We start from the raw sequence: 24,006 nt of genomic DNA, 5'->3' as shown, positions 1-24,006 counted from the left end.
ACAGGAGGAATGCTTTAATGCCTGACTTATTAATTTGCCCTGGTAAATAATATGCACACACAAGTACGCTTGCTGCTATGTTTTGTTGATTCCTTTTTATTACCTGATGTATTTTTTCACTGCTGCCTTCGGGCAGCTCAGCTACTATGTGCCCCCCATTACCTGTCTGCTGGGATTTATTTAGACTGAGGTCATGCAGTATCTTTGCAATGTATACAAATGATGCATTTACATAAGTGGCAAGCAAATGGTGCATTTACATTTTGTTGTTCTTCACTGGTCTGGGTTTACATTTGTCAACATATTGTTAAGGATTGTGTTATTTCTTGAAGCTCACTGAAACATTACACATTAAGCAACTTTTTCAATACAGGCAAAATACAGGGTAAGAGAGGCCCAGTAAGAATGTTCTTGGATAAATAGGGGTATATAATAAAAAATACAGGACATATATACATATATGCAAACAAGGTAACCACTTTGCCAGTCCCACGTCTAAGAAATAATAAATGAGATAATAAATAAATTACATTTAAAATGAAAAAGTTGGACAGTTGTACACATTCAAGGGAAACCTGTTTATGCATTGTCGAAAATACAAACTCTCATCAGTTTTCATCTATAAATGTCTTGGTCACATTTCCCATCAGATCTGACATAGTGAGGGGAACAAACGAGTGGCATCAGAAATAATCTTATTTCCACCGGTCAATATGTCGCTGACTTTCTATTTTAGAAATTCAGGCTGGAATAACAGCCTCGTACAGCGCTCTGAGCAGAGCTCTCATCATATCACTTTCACAAGGAAAATGTACTATGCAATAATGGTTGTCTCTCAGGGAGTTAACACAAACTGTATTGACATATAGATCTATGGTTTACAGTAACGCTGGTTAATAATCCATTTATATACTTTAATGGCTGATGATCTCTAAACAGATGAAAGCACAAACATCACATAGAGCACATCGAATTACTGTGAGCGTTTCAGGTGGAACCTCAGAGCATGAAATAATGATTGTGAGGCATCAGAATAATGAACAGTGCCACAACAGACTTCACTACATTTTCACATCAATTTCACCTTTAACTTTATTTATTACACAATAAGAAAAAGTACGTTACATAATAAGTCAGTTCCATGGATTAAGTTAACGATATAAACTATTTCAGTAACACTCCACGAAGATAAAGTAATCTTTGAACACAAATAATATGAGTTAAACACTGAAATCATGAAGTGGCTTAACAAATACAGGGCATTATTAAAACCTTAAAGATGAACGCTCTGCACTTGACAGGCAGAGGAGAACACAGGTCTGGACCAATGACGACACATCTCCACCTACTCTCGTTGTACAATAGTGAAACTAAGGTACCCCTGGAAGCCGGCGCTGCCATCTTGCACATTTGTATCCAGAGTGTGTGCAGTAGAGATTGGCTGGTGAAGCAGAGGTATTGACGTCCTGCACTTTCCTTTACCCAAAACACACATTGAACTTGTGGCCTTGATGTGTTGGCGCCCTCAGGTGGGCTCAGTCTGCTGCAGAACAGCTTCTTGTGTTTGTCTGAAGCAGATATTCACGGAGATGAATAGCTCAATGACTGTAGTGTTAGGGTTCGGAAAGTCCGGTTTGTTTGGACAGGTGTGAACACGCATTCAAACTCTGGTGTGGACCAAACAACCGGACCATGGTCTGCTTGAACAAATGGGTATCGGTCCATTTCCTAATGAACCACGGTCCGGTTCGATTCAGGTGTGGACATAAACGAACTTAAAGTAAGACCAAATACAGGAAGCAAACCAAAAAAACTGCGTATAGTGTGTTGTTAACAGGTGCTGACACTGGCAGAGACAGCCAGGCAGCAAGATGAGTAGAGAGTAAGGGGAGCGACGAGGAAATAGAAATATGGGCTGACCAAACAATTTCATGGAACACGGAGGTATTCAAACTGTTCAGTGAAAAACGAAAGGAAAATGGAACTGATCAAACGGTGGAAAAAAACTCAGACAACAAAGCATTAAAGTCCACGATCTTGCGTTGACTGTGATTGAGGAGTGTGCTCTCTCTCTTTGTTTACTTCAGGAAGTTCACCCTCTGGAAATTCTGACCAATCAGAGAGCGGTTTCCTTGCGCATCAAAACTTTTGGTCCGCTGGTAAAAGCTGCCATGTGAACACAAACCAAACTTTGGGTAAAATGCAACATTGTAACAATTTGTTCTTTGATTCGGACCAAACAAGAGGACTTTAGGTGTTAAAGCACCCTAAGTGTTAGTTATGTCTCCTCTTGCCGTTCCTCCTCTACTCTGCTACTCGGGAACATACCGCTGCAGGAGCCTGATTTGTCAGAGCTGTCAATCACGAGGCCACACCCCTTTTTAAAGCATCGAATAACTAATTAAAAGTCAGAACACTTGCACATAAATCAGCATGATAACAACTGATAATGTTTGAGAAAATGTATCTGGTGTGTATTTTGATTTTGTAGTTTGACTTGTCCCATCTGTTAACATGGAAGAGGCGGTCTTTATGACCTATACGGCAGCCAGTCAGCAGGGGGCGATAGAGATGTTTTGGCTTCAATTTAGGGGAGCTGTGATGTCGTCCATCTTTTATACAGTCTGTGGTCTGAATAGGCAGAGAAGAACACGAGCAATCTGAGCAGCTGGTCCTCCTCCTGTTTAGAAGAGCTCTGATTGAGAGCAGATTGAGGTCACCTGTGTCTAGGTGACTCTGGGCAGAACTAGTGTGCTTGTTGCTCCTCCCAGAGCACAGAGGGATCACGGCAGATATGAAAGACCTCCAATAGTGACGTTAAACAGAGGGACAGAGTGTAATACAGAGTGGCATTGTTTGGACAGCTCTATTTCTCAGCTAGTTCCGAGTCTCCTCTGGCTGGCCCTCAGAGTCTTTCAGAGACAGATGTGGTTATCTGTAGTGAGAGGCTCCGCCAACATTCAGACTCTGACTCTAAGGCACATTCAAGCAAAACAAAAGTGAAACCCCGAAGCTGTGAGAAATGGAGCAGCACCTGAATTACACTTTTTTCCCGAGTTTCCCATCAACAGGACACTGAGGACTGGACACAACAGGCTTTTGAAGATTGCAGCAAGATAATATATATATATATATATATGTACACTACCAGTCAAAAGTTTGGACACATTTTCTCATACAAGTGAATGGGAAAGTGTGTCCAAACTTTTGACTGGTAATGTATATATATATACATACATATATATATAAATGTTGTCCTCATGTTCTCTTCTGAAATAAAAGCCATTTTTCTAAAACCTATCCAGTCTTTTCCAGAAGGTTGAAAAGCTTTCTATGCCTGTTACTAGACTTTTATGTGCTCTTAAAATAGGCTCTTACTGTATTATCCTCTCCTAATGAACTTTTTGTGCAGTTAGACTTCTGCTCATGTCAATACTGCAGAGCATTATTTGCAGTACTGATGAAAGTCGTAATCGTAATCCACAGTTAGTTCATAAGACTGGCTGAGGGCAGAAGCGGAAGCTATGTTTTATGTTGTGACCTTTGTGCTGGTTCACAAGCTTGAGCCCTAAAGCACAGGCAGGTGGAAAAACAGGCAATAGGTGCAAACACAGTACAGTTTGCTTGTACAGGAAACAGGAGCGTACCGGCCTCTGTACTTACTGAGTGCTCACTGTGCAATGAGGGACAGGCGGCTTCAGGGACCAGTGATGGGACTTGCTGTAAAGTCTGAGGGCATCTGATCAACGGATGAACTCAATCATAGACATGAACGAGCATCTGAATACTTTTTTCATTATCATATCTATTTTCATATTTATCTGTACAGCACACTTCAACACACCAGAGTGCTTTACAGGGCAGAGAAACAGCTGAAATGCTGAAACGGTCATGTGAAATCATTCAGTTTCATGATAAAACAAAAAAATATTCCAGTAGTGTAAGATAAAAGAAAGTTGAACAAATGAAAAAAACCTCAGATGACATCTAAGGTGTTATTCTCGGGTCCTGCCCCCCTGCTGGTCTCAGGCCTCTGGAACTGATACAAATCCTCTGCCTGCATCTCAAACTATTTACAGGCATGGATGGTACAAAGAGGTCAGAAAGAGAGAAGGAGCCAGGAGGAGGAGAGAAGGAGCCAGGCCATTAAGGAGGTAAAGAGGTTGGAAGTAATCAATAAGATGTTAAAATCAATTGTTAAACACATTGAGACAGTGGAAATATGAAGATAGCTGAGGTGTTGTGTTGACGAGAATGGAGAAGACAGACGGAGAGACGGACGGGCCAATGGATGGACTGACAGAGAACAATGCTGTGAAGAGAACTCGCTTTAAAAGGCTGGACCACCACACATGTGTTCTCACTGGCTTTACAGTGGTAATCTCGAAGATATCAGTTTCGTTCTCTTTGGCGGCACCTTCAGCGATAAAACGGAGAACACTTCTCAGATATGCATGTGTGACGTCCGCGGGTGGCTCCGGTTGTAACTCTTGATTTTCCTCGCTGACAGTCGCTTTCCTCTTTAGACTGTTTGCCTTCATCTGAACATCGAATTTGTTTCTTTTTCTTTGGATTTTCACTTATTTTTGTAGTTGTCTCTGTAGTCATCAATCTTTTCTTTGTTTGTTCAGCCATAGTAGATTACTGTTTACTCGCAACACTTGCAAAGACCGGGAAAAGCAGCCGCTTAGCTCCGCCTACCCTGTCTGGCAGACCAACCACTGCTGGGGGAAAACATGTCACTAACTGGGCGCCGCTTTTGAGTTTCTCCTCTTAAGTCGACACAGACACCCAGTCCGTAATACAGTAATACTATATACTGCAAATGCAAAGGCTTTCATCAGTGGGCCATAGGCTCAATCCCCATTGTGTCACCTCATTCAGCGATAGATAGTGACTTAACAAACATTTATTTGCATGAAAATCTTCGAGATTATTACTTTAAACTCCAACAGTCTTTCAGTCATGACGCTGAACAGAGTCTGTTCACCTCAACATCCAGTTATTTCCTCTGAAGTTACAAGTTGTAACAGTGTCACTGTGAACAAAGACACATTGATCAAAAGTGCTCCTCTGTGTACAGTCCAACAGCCACCAATTAAAGAGAGACATCTGTCAGGTTTCACTGCTGCCTCACAGTGTCCATGATAACTGAACAGAGGCAGGAGCCAAGTGAACATAAGGCACACACACACACACACACACACACACACACACACACATTCAGTGAAGCCACAAAGGCCCCGTGCATGTTACAATGGTTGAATAAAGGAACATTAATGAACCCAGTCCTTTAAAGGGAAAATTACTTAATATGACTTAATGTGGCCTTTCCTAAAGATCTTTACACTTTGCTACAGAGTTAGATAGCTCAACAAATACAGTCAAATATATTTTCTATAGATATTGATTGATCATCCAAAATGCAATTGACTGCACGTGAACAAAGTTGAACACATTGTTGCGTTTTACTTCCTGTTCTTTTTCTTTTATATCTGTTAAACTGGAAAACAATACAAATAAGACACACAAAAATATGATGACATGAAAATATAAACTCTCAAGGAGGAAAAAGTTTTGACATGTCATTTACACTTATGAAAACTAAATGGCTGCTAGATGAGGTTTAAAAAGTGCAGGCCACAGTTGCCAGCTCTTTGGTGCTGTCCCTTTAAGGAGTCACTAAAGCTTTGATTGGACTCATGAGTGAATGTGTTTCAGTCTGTGCGGTGCTGTAGTGTCTTGTGCTCCAGAGGGGCTCCAGGGCAGCAGGTAGTAAGGAGGGTACAGACCCCCAGTGCAGTCATCCTCTGATTGCAGGAGCACACCCACTCTGAGCAAAGACAGCATGAGCACAGTGTCTGAGCCTTTGGTTGGCAGCAGCAGGTCTCTGTCTGCAGCCAGGAGACACAAAAGCATCAGGAAGAACTCACGAAGGATTTATTCATCCTTCCAGGACCACCAACAGGGGTAAGTTGGATCACTCGTTTCCCATTTGATCAATTTTCCTGTAAGAGGATTTGTGGGGAGCGTTTGTCCTTTCTGTCTCTGTCTCTTACTGTTAATGACTGTCATCTTTCTGAGCCTTAAATGAATCATGTAGCTTATACAATTAGTCATGTACTAAATCTAATGATGAGGGAAAACTACAAAGAGTGTCCTGTGTGCTGTGTTACTCTTAACTGCCCGCCACTCAGCGACACAATAGACACACACTTTTTCTTTAGATGTCATAAACATAATGTAATCAGTTAATAATAAGTTGTTATTAGGATGGAATGTTGTTATTTGTAGTATTGGTTGCTTTAAAAACTATTTATTATTAATTATTTATTTTAGAGTTCAGTTTTTAATCCTTATTGAGCTTGTACCATTTTTCATCACTAAATGATGAAATACAGCACACTGTACTGATCAGCATGTGGAACCATTTACCACAGATGTGTTTGCATTGTTTCTAATGTATTCATATGACTGTTTGACAGAATCAAAATCAACCACTTTGGATGTTGTTCAGATTAACAAATATATGAAATATGATATTACAAAAAGAAATGAGGAAACAACATGTTAAGTTGAACCCAAGCCGAGGCTGCAAATGCTGACTACATTAAGCATTAACACTAATTAGACATCCCCATCAATCATTGTAAACATGCCCTACAAAAAGCATCATCAGGAGCAGGGGAAGGTGGGCGTTTCAACAGTGGCCAGGGACCACTGAAATAGGCAACAATCAAATTCACCGTGGCCACCAAATATTTCATGTAGATGGCCCCCTTTTTGTTTTTACCATACTGCCAGCCATCACCAGCATAATGTAAACGTACGTTCAACAAACGTCTTCCTATAGCATTCAACCAAAACATCATATATCTGTGTTAAGTTTAAATCTTATATGAGTCAGGGGGCTTAGCTATGCTTCTATGATGGAGAAAGATGTAAACTAACCTTCCTCTTGTTCACTTCAGCAGCCCTGACCCTGACAGCATCATGTTGTCAGGTCAGATTGGAGGAATTCATTAAATACAAAAACCTTTTTTTTTTTTCCATGTATGGTGTTTTCTTACAGGAGCCTTATCATATGGTGTTCACAATTTAAAACAAATATTTAGATAGTTACAGTATAAAACAAACTATTTACACACTGTTTTGAATTGTGTATTGTTTTACATTAATGGTGCCAGTGCTTAAAAATGTTAGCCTCATACCTGTGGTGTCAGAAAAGCAATGCTAATAAATAGCAGGTGTGCCATATTTCAGGCTTAAAGCAGACATATAGTACATTTGAATTAGTTAGTCTGATATATTCTGTTAAATATAGTATGGTGAAAAATAAGAACATAACAGATTGAGCTATTGTTCATTGCACACATCTCATCTGCAGCTCATCAGATGAAGAAGACAAAGAGGATGAGCGAGTGGACAGCAACGATCCGGAGGAGATGTTCCAGAACATTCAGTACCAGAAAGAGATCATTGCCAACATTCGGACCAGACCGTGGCCAATGAGACGCAAGCTCAAAGTCCTAAAGTACCCCACTGCTTGTTTGTTACATCTTTATCTTTGCAGCGCTAGATTGACTCCATTGCTTCACTTCTGCTCTTAAACACACAAACACAACATTACACACTGTGTTTTTTTTGTGCAAGTGCAAGTGCAAGTGTGTGAATTCAAAGATAGTGTGCCAAAACCTCAGCACCTCAGCTTCCCAAAAGATGTGAACATGATGTTATACTGAAATACATGATGGTAAACAAAGTCATGTGGATAAATGTCATATGCACTAACTGCAATAAATCCATCAAGTAAATATGTTTGTTACCCCGTAAACCTTGTCAAGTTGATTTATACTTCAAATGCTTCCTTACACCGTAGAGGAAATACATTAGAGAGAGTGTCTAAGATGTGCTGAGTATGTGCCATGGATAATAGGTTTTATATGGGCAGTTTGTTATTACTGCAGAGGTTTTATTACCATCATCAGGGATGGGATGCAAGTCTGCGTTTTACCCCCTCCTTAATCTCCGGCTGAATGTCTGCGATTAATCCCACTGCAATCACAGCTCGTATTCCACATGCCATTTCTCTGATCTTTGCTGAGATTTTCTGACTCGAACCTCAGCCCGCAGCCTACCTAATGGGATGGTGTCACAAAATAAATGTTCCAAGCTTCAATTGTGTTCCATTGGAGTGTGTAACGTGCACCGTCAGATGGCTCATTGCACTTTGCATTGGCCTCATTGCTTGAAACAGGACGAGCTGCTTTTATTATCTCACAGACTTTAAAGTCGAGGTGAAATAAAAAATGTAATTTTAATCCTTTTAGATCACATCCCCGGTAATATTGTGCATCTGCATAGCCGCAGAGCACCAAGAACGCTCGGTCAGTTAGCTAGCTACTGCGCTGTGGAGAACGTATGTCTACGCCCACTTCTCAACGATCAAATCAAATCCCTCTAATGATATGTCCCGCCTGCACGTCCTGTTTCACTCGGAAATACGTCACGATACGGAAGCTAGATACTCTCGAAATGCCGTTTCAGTTTGACTTTAAAGCTTCTAAAACATTTCTGACGGTTGATATTAACGTGAGCCGTTGGCTGGTTTCAGAATAACCTGGAATGGAGTACTGCTTTGGACTTTTATTTAGAAATGTTAAGACCATAGTACTATAGTGGGGTGTATGTAAAGTGTGTGTACTCTCATTGTAGAATACACTAATGAGCCACTTTTAAGCCCCAAACAAAACTCTGTGGTTGTGACATGAGGAAAAAAAAGAGCCTCATAGGAACACTGGAATAAAGTCCCCAACATTTTTAACTACAACTGTGAGTAAAACAGGTGCAACACTTACACATGTAGCATTTTTTATTTACATAAAATGGAACAAAAGCCATATAATACTTGGATATAAGTACTGCTAGACCGATAACAATACAATTGTGCATTACTAAATTAGCATGATGTTACAATAAGGGAAAAGCACATACTATAGTCCAAGCAGAAAACATGTTTGACCAGTTTCTAAAGGGAGAGTCCAACAATTAAAGATAAAGGATAAGAAATCAACTCCAACATCTACTTACCAGACAAAGCTTTTGATCACATCTCATAATGTATATCAGTGAATGGATCTGTAAAGGTGTCATCATGTTTCCAAACTACCAAATAAAATAAGAAGAAAGCTCCAAGAAGCTACGACTGCAGTTGTGTTGCTATTCGTGGTTATTATGTCACACAAACTTCGACTGTCATGCAAAGATCTCGTTTCTTCTATGTTACGAAGTGGAATTTTTTTCTTGGTTAGCATAAAGGTTTATTTTTGAAGCAGAGCCATGTGATCGATATAACATAATAAATAGGCTGTTTCACGTTGGATTTCTTGGTTTCTCATAGTGTTAAACTGTTCATGCAACTAAACATGTAATGTTATGTAAAGAATGTACAGGAAATAATACATTTGATGGTGGAAACACCATTTTCTCTTACGTTGAGGAAAGGGCTATTTGATGTGCCCTCACATTTTTTTCACACCAAATACAATTTAAGTTGACTTGATGCTGCTTTCAGCTGCTTTTTTGTGTTTTTGTGTGCCAGTCTCATGTGCAACATACAGAGCCACACATTTCTCCAAAACAGCTGTGTGCCTTTGTTTGAGTTGCTGGAATAAATTAGACAGACAGACTTCAGACAAAGCTTACAGCAGACAGGGGTTTGCTTGAGGTTAGACGCTGCAATCGAGGCCTGTTACTGTCATGTTTCTATGAACTACAGCAGCTCAGGAAATCAGAAGCAGCAACAGCTGAGCTACATTTTTAAACATTGTCTAAAACCATAAATCCAAATGCAATATTGAATCAAATGTTACTAATCATTAATTGTTGTCATGCTGATCACTAACTCATCCTTCATCCTCTTTGCCCGGACGCCCCAGACTGGGCTATCACACTCTGACCATCACATTATTATCATTATTATTATTATTTTTTTTAAAATGTGTTCAAAATCAGCCCTCAGATGAAAGGAAAAATTGCTGAATATTTTTAAACTCCAAAATATGGAATGTACTGTATATGTGTGAGGAAAAAACATACGTCCAGTAGGATTTTAATGTACTTATGGTGGGCTTCCACCTGTGTGTTTGTTTCTCAGGCAGGCCAGAGAGATTGTTCTGAAGTATGAGGGCCGACTGACCAGAACCAGAGGTTACCAGACTGCAGGAGCTGATGTACGTACACACCTCAGTCAGTAATCCAACATGCACTGACACTGATTCCACCTCCACACACAGCTTTGCAGCGTATAACAAACAGCCTGTTGTCCTTTATACCACATCAGATACAGCTCTGCAGAGATGCACCACACTTGAGCAGATTTTCTCTGCAACATGCAAAAGAATAGAACCAGCAATGTTGCAGTCCAAAACATCAGAGGTGGTTCTGCTCCCGCTTATTTGGTAAACTCTTTCCTTCAGGTTGTCTCTATACAGCCACAACTTCACTTATTCTGTGTGACTGTATGCTGAGAGCAACTTCTCTGTTATTTCACTGCACTGCAGTAACTAGATGATCAGAGCCAGCATAATAAAACATGTCAGACGTCCATTGTGCAGGCTGCTAAACTCACATTAAATGGAGCTTTTCTCCTAGATTGGACTGAAACATGCAGATGTAGAAAACTGGATCTTTGTTATTTGCCTATCTGCATCTCATGCATGCTTATACAGAGAGAGAGAGAGAGGGAGAGACAGAGAGAGAGAGAGAGAGAGAGAGAGAGAGAGAACTGTGCAGCCATCGCACATGCACATGTGTGAATTTATAGCCTGTTGTTATAGCTCAGTTTAATTAAAATGTTCAGGTTGCGCAGGCCCCAATCAGAATAAATCCACTTTAGTAGGTCTGATGATGACTTATTAACGGCTTGGCTCCCAGTTTATTGATAATCAGAATCACTGGTCCATCTGAACTTATCTTAAACAGGAATCTTAATCTCATTCATCTGATTTAGTTTTCATCACAGATCTTCCCATTATTTCTGTTCTCATTGCACGACATGGATATGTGCTGCAAACATCCTGAGTAATGCATTCAAACTGAGACAGTTTATCAACATAAAGCTGAACTAGAGTTTATGCACTTGAAACTTCTGATGTTCCTTTCCAGAAATAAACAGAAGTGCATTTATGACCTTTACCTCCTCATGTTAACGCAGCCATCCAGCAGCCTGCTGTCTTTCAATGGGGGTGTTACATGTTGGGTCGGCACCTCTTCTTCTTTCTGCTCTACTGTTTTCCTGGTTTGTCTGTAGTGGTTTTGCTCCATCCAGTGATCGGGACAGGATGCTTCACTTCAAAGTAAAACTGTAAACATAGTGTAACATAGTTTGGTGAAATTTGGGAAAAAGCAACAGTTAAGAATAATTAGCACTTTCATGTAGTACTTCATTGATTTTATTTATTTTTTAATCATTTGTGACACATTTCTCTGTCAATAGCAGAATAATTGCTAATGTTCAGGAAAACCAGTAGTTCAAAAGCTTCAATAGTTTGCACTGTTTGCAATGCTGGCTTTGAGCACCAATGCTTGGGCATTGAAATAATCAGTTGTATAATTTGTAAAACACCAGTGACTTTATTTTGTTATACAGTCAAATGATTACCTGAAGAAGACCCAAGTGTCAGTCATTGTGATTATGAAAGCCTTTTGTGGCATAGAGTAAGTGTTGGGGCTTGGCTGCTGTTTTCTGATTGCCCAGCAACTACCCACCAATACAGTCCTATTGTCGCAATATGAGGAGGGATTTAAAAAAACAAAACATCCTGTTCAAAGATTATTCTGAGTTTCTATACGTTTAAGGTCCTGTATGGAGGTTAAAATTGTAATCCTGCAGATCTCAGTTTCGTTCTCTTTGGCAGCACCTATGACTATAAACAGTAATTGCGGGAGCACACTCCCCAGATATCCAGACAGTGTTGCTTGTATGACATCCACGGTTGGCTCTGGTTATAACTCTTGATTTTTCTTGATTTCTCTGGCAGACCAACCACTGCTGGCTGATGGAAAACGCGTCACTAACTGGGCGCTGCTTGTGATTTTTTCCGCAGAAGTTGCCACAGACAACCAGTCTGTAATAATACTATATACTGCAAATGCAAAGGCTTTCCTCAGTGGGCCACAGGCTCATTCGATAGATAGTGACTTAACAGACATTTATTTACATGACATCTTTGAGATTATTACTTTAATCATAGAAATGTTTGATCAGAAAACACAAGAGGTTCAGAGGTTGACTGACTAATGTAGGAAAACCAGTGCATTTAAGGAGACACTGAAGAAGGATGTTATCCCACTGATTGGAGCAGCAGGTCAGATACTGCTCATGTGCGCCATGTTGGAAGATGATTTCTGATGATGGAAGACAAAACCTAGCTCTACCAAACAAATGTGAACGGTTGTTGTTAATTATTCTAACCATGGCATATTACATAGCTGCATCTTGAAAAAGTGATTCATAATAAATATGTACTGTCATCATTCAAACCTGTCTACCTTTCAAAGACTAACACAACTGTTTTAAATCACATTACACATTTACAGACGTATACAAAAGTTATGACAGAAAATGCTCAAAGGTGGAATTCATCTCCACTGACAGATGTTCAGATGTATTCACAATCAACACATTTTAATGTTGTGGTGTGTGTCTGAGGTTACAGTATGTCTGACGTGTCTGAGTTCTTTTTAACCCCAGTTTTTATCTTCCTGCAGCTGCTGAAGAAACTTTCACGAGTGCTTTACAACATTGTGGTTCTGTTTATTCCCTGGGAAGTGCGAATTAAGAAAATTGAAAGTGAGTTTGCTCCACAGAATAAGTATTAAGTATTATTTAAGTAATCATTTTTTTCACCATCATGTAAGGGGACGTAGTGGAATAAAACCCCCCACTCTTAGATTTTTATTTCTTTTAGTACTCCACTTAAATTCCTTTTGTTAAGGACACTTTCCCATTCTGTATGGTGTAAGTCATATACAGTTAGACCTTTTCTCAGTCCGATGTTTCCTCTGCCTTGTTGAGGTCACTTTGGGTCAGGTGTGGCGTCCTACTTTATCTTCCTCCGTTGGTTGTTTGGGATCAACATCGTCCTAACCATTATGACTGGAGCCTTCATCGTCCTACCAGAGGTCAGCAACTCTCTGACACTGTATAATATTCAGCCAGATGTCACAAACTCATCACAGCTAAATGATAAAATGAACTGAATCATATATGATGGTCTATAGTGTTAGCCTGTTAACAGGCCTTAGCATCTGTAGTAGGCAACGACCTTTACAAAGAGTGCAGTGGCAAATAAAAACACCTTGTTAATTGAAATCTATAATCTCAGGTCTGTACATTTAATATGCATGAGACCAGGAACAAAACTGTTTGTTTGGAACTGTTGACACCAAAAATGTTTTAAGTTTGTTTTTGTCACCTGTGAAACAGTTCATAAAAACAGGCTCATTTTTGGCTACATGAGGAAGTGGCAACCTCGGGGCTGAAAAATGAAGCCAAGACAAAATGTCAAAAACTGCAGTTGATTAAATGGCCACTAGAGACTGTCTTTATTTGATTAGAGTCAGATTCATATGCAGCACATGTACTGTTACACTAATAAATAACAAACTCTCTCAGGTTCCACCACAAACACAGTCTTGTTCTGTGGGAAATACTGTAAACTATCGCAGCCTTAGGCATTGATGCAGTGCGCTGACATTGCGGCTTCACATCTTGCTCATACTTCTGTTGCAGTCTGTTGCACAAAATTTGAATGTTGTTGAAAAAAAGGTTGTCCTGGACAAAGAGAACTAATATGACGAATCTTCTACTGGGCAAAGGATTGTGGGTCAGAACTGCAAAACAAGTATGCTGACTTGCATACTGCAAATGTGACTCTTTTTTTTGCATACTGCTTTATTTACTGTACATTTTGGGACATTCAAATCTTTTCTGTCATACTAAATAGTTTGGGAGTCTGGGTAGTTGAGTACAGCCGAGGCTTCAAAACAGCACTCTACAAATTAACTTGTGACGACACGGTGGCTACATACACGTATCAAGTTCAATCATAGCTGATTTATTTCTAATGTAGAACTTTCTAGCCTTTTTCTGATAGGGTAGTAGATTAAACAGTCTCCTGTCTGCTGACTTCTTGTTTGACCTCTATAAATATTATGTGCATACATTCATAAGATAAAATCTGACAGAATTTTTTTGCCTGATGATTCTCCAGCAGCTTCAGCTCCATCAGTTAAAGCACAAACTGTCGAGAAAACCAGAGAGGACAAAGCAGAAAATGCTGTTGGATTTCTGTTGGTCACTAACTCTCAGACACAAGCAATTTGCAGACATGACCTATCCTGTCATTCTAAATGCCTTATCTGGCTCCACATTTATCTCTCTCCCTCCATCATGTGTATGGAGCAACCCTCCAGTGTCCCCCTCTGCTCAGAGAGTGATATTATCCAACATCAAACATCATGGATGTTCTGTCACATTTGATGTCTGTGCCCATAAAGTATTTGACCAAGGATGGAACGGAGGGTCAACTCTGTTATTCCTCATGTTTATTTGCCTCATTTTTAGGGTAACAGTAAAGATGCACTTCACAAATGTTCTTGTTGAAGCAACAACAGATGGCAAGTCAGAGGCAATATTTGTGTTCCCAGGTTTTTTTCAGGGATCATTATGAGCAAAAGTAAAGTAGTAAAGGTTGCCATTTTACCTAATGTGACCTGGCCCTGAGTCCAGTGAGTGCAATGTCACCAACTGGTTTCTGTCTGCTGTTTTGAAGCCTCAAATTTGTGATTTTAGCTGAAGTTTGGGGGGTTTTTGGGGCCAGAAGGGACTATATTTGGTTGAGTGGGTGGATCTGAAGTGAAGCAGGGATTGGTGAACGTCAGATTATGAAAGTTGTACAGTCTATGCCTGTCGCAAATTCATTAGCGAGCAATTGAGCAAGTTAGCCTTCATATTTACCACAGAATGACTTTCTATTTGAGGTGAAGGCTGAACAAGGTTGTTCATCAATTGGACTGAAAGAAGTTCAGAGAACTTGTAAGAAAACGTGTCAACATCTCTGGTACCACACCTCTAAATATGCATAACTTTAATCCATAATATAGTTTAAATGGGTTATTTATAAAAAAACCCCTAAAAAAATAAAGAACAGTGACATTTACTTTAGAAACCAGGCTGTATAGACATTTAATTCTGCTTCCAATTGTGGCCTCTGGCGTTTTAACATGGAGCTCCATGCTATGGGAGTGAAACGCTTTGGAGTCTGCCTCAGGTGGTCACTCGAGGAACTGCAGGTTTTGCCACTTCTGCATTCGCTTCATTTTTCAGGCCCCTGGGAATGCATCACAGTCAAATGTTACCTTCGAGGACAATGCCTTGGCTACATATTGGTCACCTCATTCGGTATTTTCTCTTGTGCTCTGATTTTAAAGGAACAGTTCAACATTTTGGGAGCTAGGCTTAATTTCTGTCTTTCTGGGATTGAAATGAGTGAAAGCAATGGCAACAGAACCAAAGTTCAAAAGCTGACCTGCCAGCGCCCCAAAAAAGGATTTATTTACACATTATTTGTACAGCTTGTTTTGTACAAATATTTTGTACAGTTACAGTCAGTTAGGTGTGTTGAGTGTTGGATGTTGTATTTTTTAACTTAGTAAATAAAGGGTCTTTGATGTATTGTTATCATTATGCATTGAAAGTCTCTGTTTTTGTACTAGCTGCTGGCTGGAGCTCCGTTTGGAACAACAAGAAGTAAAACCATTCCCAAGGAGCACCTGGCTTCAGCCCAGGACCTGGACACCATCTGGTCTCTTGGGGTAAGCCTCTTTCCTTTTACTGTTCCGTCAATAGCACATTACTTACAGATACAATGGACCATTACTTTACTGCCTCCTTGCCTTTCCACAGCCTACTAACGTTTAGAGTTCAGTTCATGTACTGGTCTGGCAGGGCAATAATGAATCATTTAGTTTTCCTGTATATTGAGGAGCTGTGATCAGTCACCATTTTCAGAAGAGCTACCAAACCCACCTTCTTTCTTTGGATTCCAGAGGAGCATGTCCTGTAGTGACAGTGCTGTTTGATGAGGGCCTAAGACAGAAATACTTCAATTGTTGTTTCATGTGAATACTGTTAATTACAGCTGAATGTGTATGTTTACATTAATAGAGCTGGTACCTCTGAATCACACAGCAGACTCTTATTTCACTGGTTGATGATAAATTAAAACCTACAGATTAACATACATAAAAACAGCTGATCTGTGGTCACCTGTAGACACAGAGCAGGATAATGTTTGGGTTGCTTGGCAAAGAAAGTCCAGTTTCAGTGAAATTGTGGAACTGTCACAGTTTCAGTAGAAACAAAAAGGCGAGGACCCAGATGCAGACTTATACTTAGGTTTAATAAACAGAAGGCAAAAAATTTAAAAACAAAACTCCAACAAAAGACAAAAAGGAAAATCAAAAGGCGGAGCAAAAAACTTACAACAAAACCAGGAACAGGTAATCCAAGTGAAAGACACAAGTGAAATACTAAACTAAACAAGACTAAATACTGACAAGAACACAGAATAAACTAAATACAAAACTAAACGATGAAAACTCATGACAAGGGAGACAAAGAGACAAGGTAAAACAAGAAATAACTGAACACCGAAATACAACACAAAAACATAACTAAACTAGATTGACTCATGACAGGAACTAGTTGAGTTGGTGGAGCAAAAAGTAATTTATTGTTGATTGTTACTTTTGACTACTATTTGCAACTTGTAAAATTGTTGTATAAAAGCAATTTCACATATATCAATATCACTACGACACAATCACAGCCCTGATGATATTCAGCACATCACTCCCTCTCATGTGATATTGCTTAATTATTCATGTTTACTTTATCTAAATAATGTAAAGTCTAAAGTCTTGAAACAAAAGGTGAAGAAAGTCCCGCAAACTGTCTCGCTTGTTGCTTTTAATATTTATTTAATATAATTGTCGTATCGAATTGAACAGGTTGTGAATCCAGCATCTCCGTGCCTTTCCATATATAGGCATACGAGAGCTGCCTAATTACAAAATGAGCCAACCAGAGGACCCCACATATATGCGTCATCAGAAAAAAGAAAAGTGAGTCTAAGTAGAAGCAATCACTAAAAGCTGGCACATCCGCTGTCTCGTGATATCTAACAATAAAACAATAAAGGAGATGAAAAAACATTTCAAATTAGATTCCAAATTCATCATTAATCATGTATCTGTCATTAATATTAAATAGTTTAAATAGTTAAATGATACATAAATAACAAATAGTAAGAACAATATTTCTAAAGGCTATCAAGAAGTGCAGGGAAACAATAATTTCCATATCACTTTGTATACTGTTATACAAAGTGATATGAAAAACTACAGAAATGCATGCTAACTAGTCATGGTCTCCACCCCTAGGTGGCATTGAAACCCGTTCAATCCGACAGAAGCGGAGGGAGGCCACGTCATGTTTCATATCGTTAAAGGATAGTCTTGATCCTGTTGTCGGATTGCACTCTTGTGTTTGCTTATCCTTATTTTAATTTATCTGATCGTTTTACCGACATAAGCACAGCCACATGGGCAGCGTATCATGTATATAACATGAGTGGTCGCACAGGTGATCAATCTTAATGGGTAACTTTTTCCCTGTCAGGAGGTGATAAAAGTGTCCTGTTTTGACCGTGTTGTGGCACTGAGTGCAGTTCCTACAACGGTTATTTCCATTCGGAAGAGCGCTTAAGAGGGTTTGCTTCAACTGGCTGCTCTGAGTTTTATTATGAGAAAAATTTGCATGCACTAAATGGTCCCTTAGATTCGGGAGTAGTAGTGCCAGAGTTTCTTCACCTATTGTTTCAAGACTACACCTTCCTCCGATGCACCTGTCACAATTCAGGTGGTCTTAAGTTAAATCTAATCTAAAGTCCCTTCTATAAATGCACTTTATGGAATATGCACATATTGGGAATTATACACATCGGTCTCCCGTCTGAGGAAATACATGAGACACAGTCTAGTCACTGTTTTGGGTTCATGGCGCTGTAGTGAGCCAGATTTTAGCCAACATGCGACTTGTGAGATACAGTGAAACTGACACTCAGCGGAGGCAGATGGAATGAATGTAGATTCTGGTGCCGTACCGTGCCAAGCTGCTCCAAACCTGACCAGCCAAAACGGTCATCACAATGGGCACCGGTCAGCCTCAAGTAGCTGGAAGCAGCAGGAAAGGAATCTCAGGCTGTTGTTATGAGCACAGACACAACAGCGGATTGATTTTCTTCAATATCTGCTGGGTTAAACTAACAAAACAGAAGCTGAAAAAAACAATGCCCTTTGAACTGAACACAGCTTAATGATTATTTTCTCTTTATGTGTTGGATGTGTTTAAGTGCATTGCCTTTATTCTGTATGTAACACATGTAATTTGTGTGTGTGTCTGATCTCCACAGGGCTACCTGCAGTACTCTGTGCTCTTCTATGGTTACTATGGCAGAGTGAGGAAAATTGGCAGCGCAGGGTACCGGCTGCCTCTCGCCTACTTCTTGGTCGGGATGGCTGTCTTTGCCTACAGTTTCATCATTCTGTTAAGAAAGTAATCAATATGCTCTTTATACCTCATAGCACGTCACAAAGATTTGATGGTCTAATAATGTGGTGCAGTGCCGGAGGATGGCCCGATTAGGTCTGTTTTAGACAAAGGCTAGATCACGTAGTGTGTCATGTTTCAAAAATACCTTCTTATTGAGAAGTGCCAGCTGCTTACACAGTAGCTGCTAACAGTAGCTGAGAGGCTAGAGCGGTGTAATGGTTGTTGTTCAATAGCAAGCCATCTTGACGTGGTAGATTTTTTAGGAGCTGGCAAGTCCAAAACAAAGGTGGAGATTGTGGCTGTGTAGTTATATAGCACCATCCACATTTTAAGAAGTGTGCTCTGCCAGAGTATGAACTGTTCTGAGGGCAGGTGTTAGTAAGTTATATTAGTTCATCAGCTGCAAGGAGTCACTGTTAAACATAAGCCTCCTCTCCCTTTATCAGTTTGTACATCCTCAATTCCTTTCCTCAACTGCTTTCCTTGCACCTTAGTTCCTCAGTAGGGAGGGACACAAAAAGAAGGGCTCAAAAACAGCCATGTCACAAAATCAGCACAGGAGCTGTCATTTTAAACTGTCTTCAGTTAAATATGACGTACGGCACAGACATCTGTCCATAGGGGACATCCATCACAATCAGGTGAGCACAACAGTGTTCATAGTTTATATATTCCAGCTGTCATGTGTCTTTAATACATGACATGTGCTGAAAAGACTTCTGCAAAGGAGTCACCTTTGTGTCCTTTCTCATACCTCCTCTCTCCTCAAGATGCATTTAAGTAATTGTGACCTCCTTCAAGATAGTGCAGGAGGACAGAGGAGAGAGGAGACGAGGAGATGTGGAATAGAAACAATGCAAATGTTTCTAGTATCACCTTGTAGCTCCACTACCTGCTGTAATGCCTTGGCTGTAGAATTCCCCCCAGTATCACCAAGAGAAAGCAATGTTCATTATACAGATATAGTGGACAGACAGAGCAACTCATCTAAGAAGGATAAATTCATAATTCCATTTTACCTTAGAAAAGGTTACCTTAGGTCATCAGAGCCAATGAGGTATTCTCATATGCTTCTGTAAACTTTGCAGTGAACCATAAGAATAGATATTGATCATTTTAGTGTTGGCCACAACTGGAAATATATTGTCTTAGTGCAGCCAGAAGAAAAGTAAGGAGGTGACAGAAGCATGAGCATTTATATTTTAGGGATCATAAATATCCTCAAAGTCCATGGCAATGTGTCCAGAATGAGAATCTTACAACATGAGAACAACAGTGAACAACTGTTTGGTCGACAGTTACCATCAAAATGTTTGATTATATGTCCTGAATAATCACCTTTCCTGCAGAATGGCCAAGAACTCTCGTCTGAGCCTGGCCAGTGCGTCAGATGAGAACTTCACATTCTGCTGGAGGGTTTTCTGTGCCTGGGATTACCTGATAGGAAATCCAGAGGCAGCAGAGAGCAAAGGAGCTGCCATCGTCAACAACATCAGGGTCAGAGGAAAACACAACACACTGTAGTCCCAACTTTGCTAATGTAACACTTTCCATTAGATTTATGATTATAACTACATTTTACCCTCAAACTCATCATACCAAATGTTTTTCTGCACAGGAAGCCATTGTGGAGGAGCAGGAGAAAAAGAAGGACACCAGTCTGTAGGTGTCTTCATAGTTTTTTTCTTGTTTTTTGCATGTGCATGTTCTTGATCAGTGATTAGTGTTCCGGCTGTTAGCTCAGCTGAAACAAATCAATAAGCCTGTAGTCTGATGAGACTATAACCTGACTTGACCTTCCCAGAAATGTAACTGTGAGCAGAGAAGCAGATTTCAGGCCTGAACTCCTTCTAGCAGCTTTTATGTAATTTCTCAGCCATTAATTTATGCTGTATTTAAACAGATTTGAGGAATTGCTGAGAATTTCCAGATATTTGAGGTAGCAAATTCTCTAACTCATCAATATTTTTCTGTGTATTTTGTGGGATGTTTTTCAGGGCAGTTCTGATCAGTCTGCGTATCTTAGCCAACATCCTGGTGCTGCTATCTCTGGCTGGAAGCATCTACATCATCTACTTTGTGGTGGACCGTTCTCAGAAACTGGAGCAGGAAAAGCCAGAGCTGACACTGTGGGAGAAGAATGAGGTAGTCGAGCAGAGCAAACATCATCATCCTCTTCATCATTAGTCTGATTAGATTATCCAACCCACGAAACTGTTCCAAAGAATCAATAAAAGTGCAGCCCTGGAAGTGATCCAGGAAAAGACGACTTTTAAATGTCACTGACGGCTCATCCCTTCATTCATATCAGGGAGGCTGCTGTCACGTCAGTCAATGTAACCATGACGACCAAACAATCCATGTGTCATAGGTCTATACTCAACTGTTAAACACATGTGAACATAAAATGTTATAATACTTTGGATGTCAATATTTGGAGAAGAGCAATCTGATTAATTAGTTATGTCTTCAGACTCGTTATTATAAGTTTTAACAAACGCACCAAAACAAAGACATGCCCTACAATGGTATGATCTATCCAATCCCTTCGCTCTGTTATATTTATGATCATAAAGTGCTTTATGTGAAGTGTTTTCATATATTAGTTTTTATTGTTATCTATTGGATACAATAGATGATGCTGTCATATGACTACATCAGGACAGGGAACTGGTCGACTCACATATTAGTAAACGCGCCTCCTGCTGACTCGGCAAAACGGCCGAGGTTTTTCAGTGTAAACATCAGAGTAAGCATGGAGAAGGTGGAACAGCTTTGATCCCAACCACGTTAACCATCAAGACCATCAGCACACAATCTCACACAGGATGGATCTTCTTCTGCTTCATGCATTCTGCTAGATGTACACGTGTTGGATAATAAACTGGACCATTTCTGCGTCTGCATCAGTTTCCAACAGGGTGACTGAAGGAACGTTTACCTATTTGACTGTGCCCTATTAACTCAGTGTTTCTGTGGCATAACGTTATTTTAAGGAAACATAAGCAGAGACAACATGTTTGTAGCGATCAGTGGTATGGCGAGTATACGGTCCACAATTGTCATGTAATGTTGTCAACACAAAAGCAGACTGTTTCTTACACTGTCTGAAAAGACACAGATTCTTTAATGAGATAAAGCAGCAAAGTAGTGGAGGTGTTTGTTTCCTCGTTTGTTTATGGACTCCGCCTAACAAATCATCGTCACATGACCAACTGAGCGTAACTTGATTGGCTGGAAGTTGGTTCAGTTTGATACAGAATCGATTGCTCTTCTTTAGTGTCATGGATGTTTAATCTGAAATTTTAAACTCGTATTTTGGGAGATGAATTTCACCAATTGAATTTGAGCAACATCATTTTTATTGTTTGAATTTTTTACAGCTTGATTTTTTGATTATGAATTTATCACCATTGAAAAAAAAAAGTGAAAATGAGTTCATGAGTTGAATTAAGAGGCAAAAAATTCAGATGCACAATTTCAATGCAAAAGAAAATCACAAGGCTTTAAAATATTTAAATCTGGTGAGACAGATTTGCTTCCATAGTGCAGACCGACTGGCATGGTGTTCCCAATGATGTTCAGCGTAACCCTGGCCGAGTGTGTCACACCTATGTGCTTCAAGAAATCCACCTTAATTCCCATGGTCAAAAAAAGTGATGAAGTGCTTTGAACAGTTTGTCAAGGATGACATTTCTTTGACACATAAATAAAGGTTTAGTTAAAGTTACAGCCTTTTCTTCACTCCTGGGAACTCATTTCAAGAAATGTGCCAAAGCAATAAAGAAAGTGTGAACTTTATAAACCCCTTTTGTGTTTTTAACTACAGATCAGTCTAATAATAAATAATTGTATACAGAGATTTGACCTCTCCATGTCCTTATTTCACCAGGTGAGTGTGGTGGTTTCTCTTATCACCATGATTGCTCCTTCTGCCTTTGAACTGGTAGCTCAGCTGGAGATGTACCACCCACGGACTTCACTGCGATTCCAGCTGGCCAGGTGCTCCATCGCTCCAACAATTTATATTTCATCCTAGTTCTTACTGCACCCTAACCTTTAAATGTGAATGTGTTTACAGAGTACTTGTTTTATACCTGGGGAATCTCTACAGCCTCATTATTGCACTTCTGGATAAGGTCAACAGCATGAGCTCTGCTGTGAGTATAGAAAAATACAAGGAAAGGTTCATCTACAAACACTCATTGATTTAACTGTTTGTTGCTCAGTGCTGGCCAAACTAACAATTTCATATACCAGAGTTTGAGATGCTAACCTTTCCCGAACACTGTTATGGTAAGTGGGACTTTGCGCTCCTTAAAAAGGCAAAAAATAAACAAATACATTTGAAAAATATCACACAACTTTATAGAATAATGTTACTCTGGATCATCATTAGGCCTCGCTGTAAAGAGGTTTTAGATGGACTATTTCTAGGCAGAAATATGTATCTTTATAATTTTAACCACATTATCATTGGCGATAAAAAGAGGACCAAACTGAGATGACCATATTTTTCTTTGTTCTCTGAAAATGCAATTGGGCTGTTGTTGCTGATACTTTGACATTGATAAGTTTATGTAGAGAGGGCTGTCTTCTTAACAAGGGATGATGCACTTCGAGGAGTCCATTATTAGGAATTTAAGGACGAGGGAAGGTCAGACAGTCTGATGCACAGCAGAGGACAATTGCATCTGCAGATACCATTCACAGCTTAAAATGGACACATCAGGCATTTTCCTGCTTATTCCATGATCACTTGGTTAAAAAGACTGTAACTTGTTTTCATGCATCTAACAGTGACTCTGTTCCCTGTGGAAAACAGGAGGAGCCAGAGCTGCAGGGTTTGAGAAATGTCTGAAATAAATGGTCATGCCATGAAGTGTAATGGATACGTTGTTGTTGTTTACTACTCCAGTAAAAAAAAGGTCTTAGGTACAACTTAATTGTCTATTCAGCTCATCAAGTACATTGTCCCAGCTCGCTCACAGAAGGCAGCTGCGTTGCAGAGGGTGAACTGGTTTTACATCGGTCCCAACCCCTCCCAGCTCATCATCGATATATGGATAGCATTGAGCTCTGTCAGCATGAGTGCACGTTCTTACAGCTCAGCTCCACAATCAGACACAAAACAGGAGCAAAACTGCACACCGCTGCAAAACTTTATGGGTTTGTTTGTGCTTGAATATCATTAGTGCAATATCCTTTGTGAATGGCACCATGAGATTGGAAAGATATAGACGGCAAGCCGATTTTGTGTGTTGATAATAAGAGTTTCAACGTTTTTTCAGTTCCTCTTTCTTCAGCTGCTTTCCAGCCAACAAAGT

At 39.8% G+C, this 24,006-nt stretch overlaps 1 protein-coding gene across 1 annotated transcript in view; it reads left to right on the top strand.

Moving 5' to 3' along the window:
• Nucleotides 1-5,848: 5,848 nt before the first annotated feature.
• Nucleotides 5,849-24,006, top strand: part of LOC138592078 (transmembrane channel-like protein 3) — a 34,236-nt gene continuing 16,078 nt past the window's right edge. Inside the window, exons 1-12 of the mRNA XM_069662698.1 lie at nucleotides 5,849-5,970; nucleotides 7,388-7,534; nucleotides 10,157-10,232; nucleotides 12,772-12,853; nucleotides 13,079-13,185; nucleotides 15,781-15,879; nucleotides 18,540-18,682; nucleotides 20,029-20,176; nucleotides 20,298-20,341; nucleotides 20,677-20,824; nucleotides 22,572-22,681; nucleotides 22,761-22,839. Coding sequence (XP_069518799.1) covers nucleotides 5,849-5,970; nucleotides 7,388-7,534; nucleotides 10,157-10,232; nucleotides 12,772-12,853; nucleotides 13,079-13,185; nucleotides 15,781-15,879; nucleotides 18,540-18,682; nucleotides 20,029-20,176; nucleotides 20,298-20,341; nucleotides 20,677-20,824; nucleotides 22,572-22,681; nucleotides 22,761-22,839 — 1,305 coding nt within the window. The remainder of the gene's footprint in view (nucleotides 5,971-7,387; nucleotides 7,535-10,156; nucleotides 10,233-12,771; nucleotides 12,854-13,078; nucleotides 13,186-15,780; nucleotides 15,880-18,539; nucleotides 18,683-20,028; nucleotides 20,177-20,297; nucleotides 20,342-20,676; nucleotides 20,825-22,571; nucleotides 22,682-22,760; nucleotides 22,840-24,006) is intronic.

This window comes from Semicossyphus pulcher, unplaced genomic scaffold (genome assembly GCF_022749685.1).
Source record: "Semicossyphus pulcher isolate SPU_LCO1_2020_fin unplaced genomic scaffold, fSemPul1.0.p SCAF_1, whole genome shotgun sequence".
Taxonomy (NCBI): Eukaryota; Metazoa; Chordata; class Actinopteri; order Labriformes; family Labridae; genus Semicossyphus; species Semicossyphus pulcher.
Note: the sequence above shows the minus strand (reverse complement) of the source record. Positions and strands in the feature narration are given on the sequence as shown.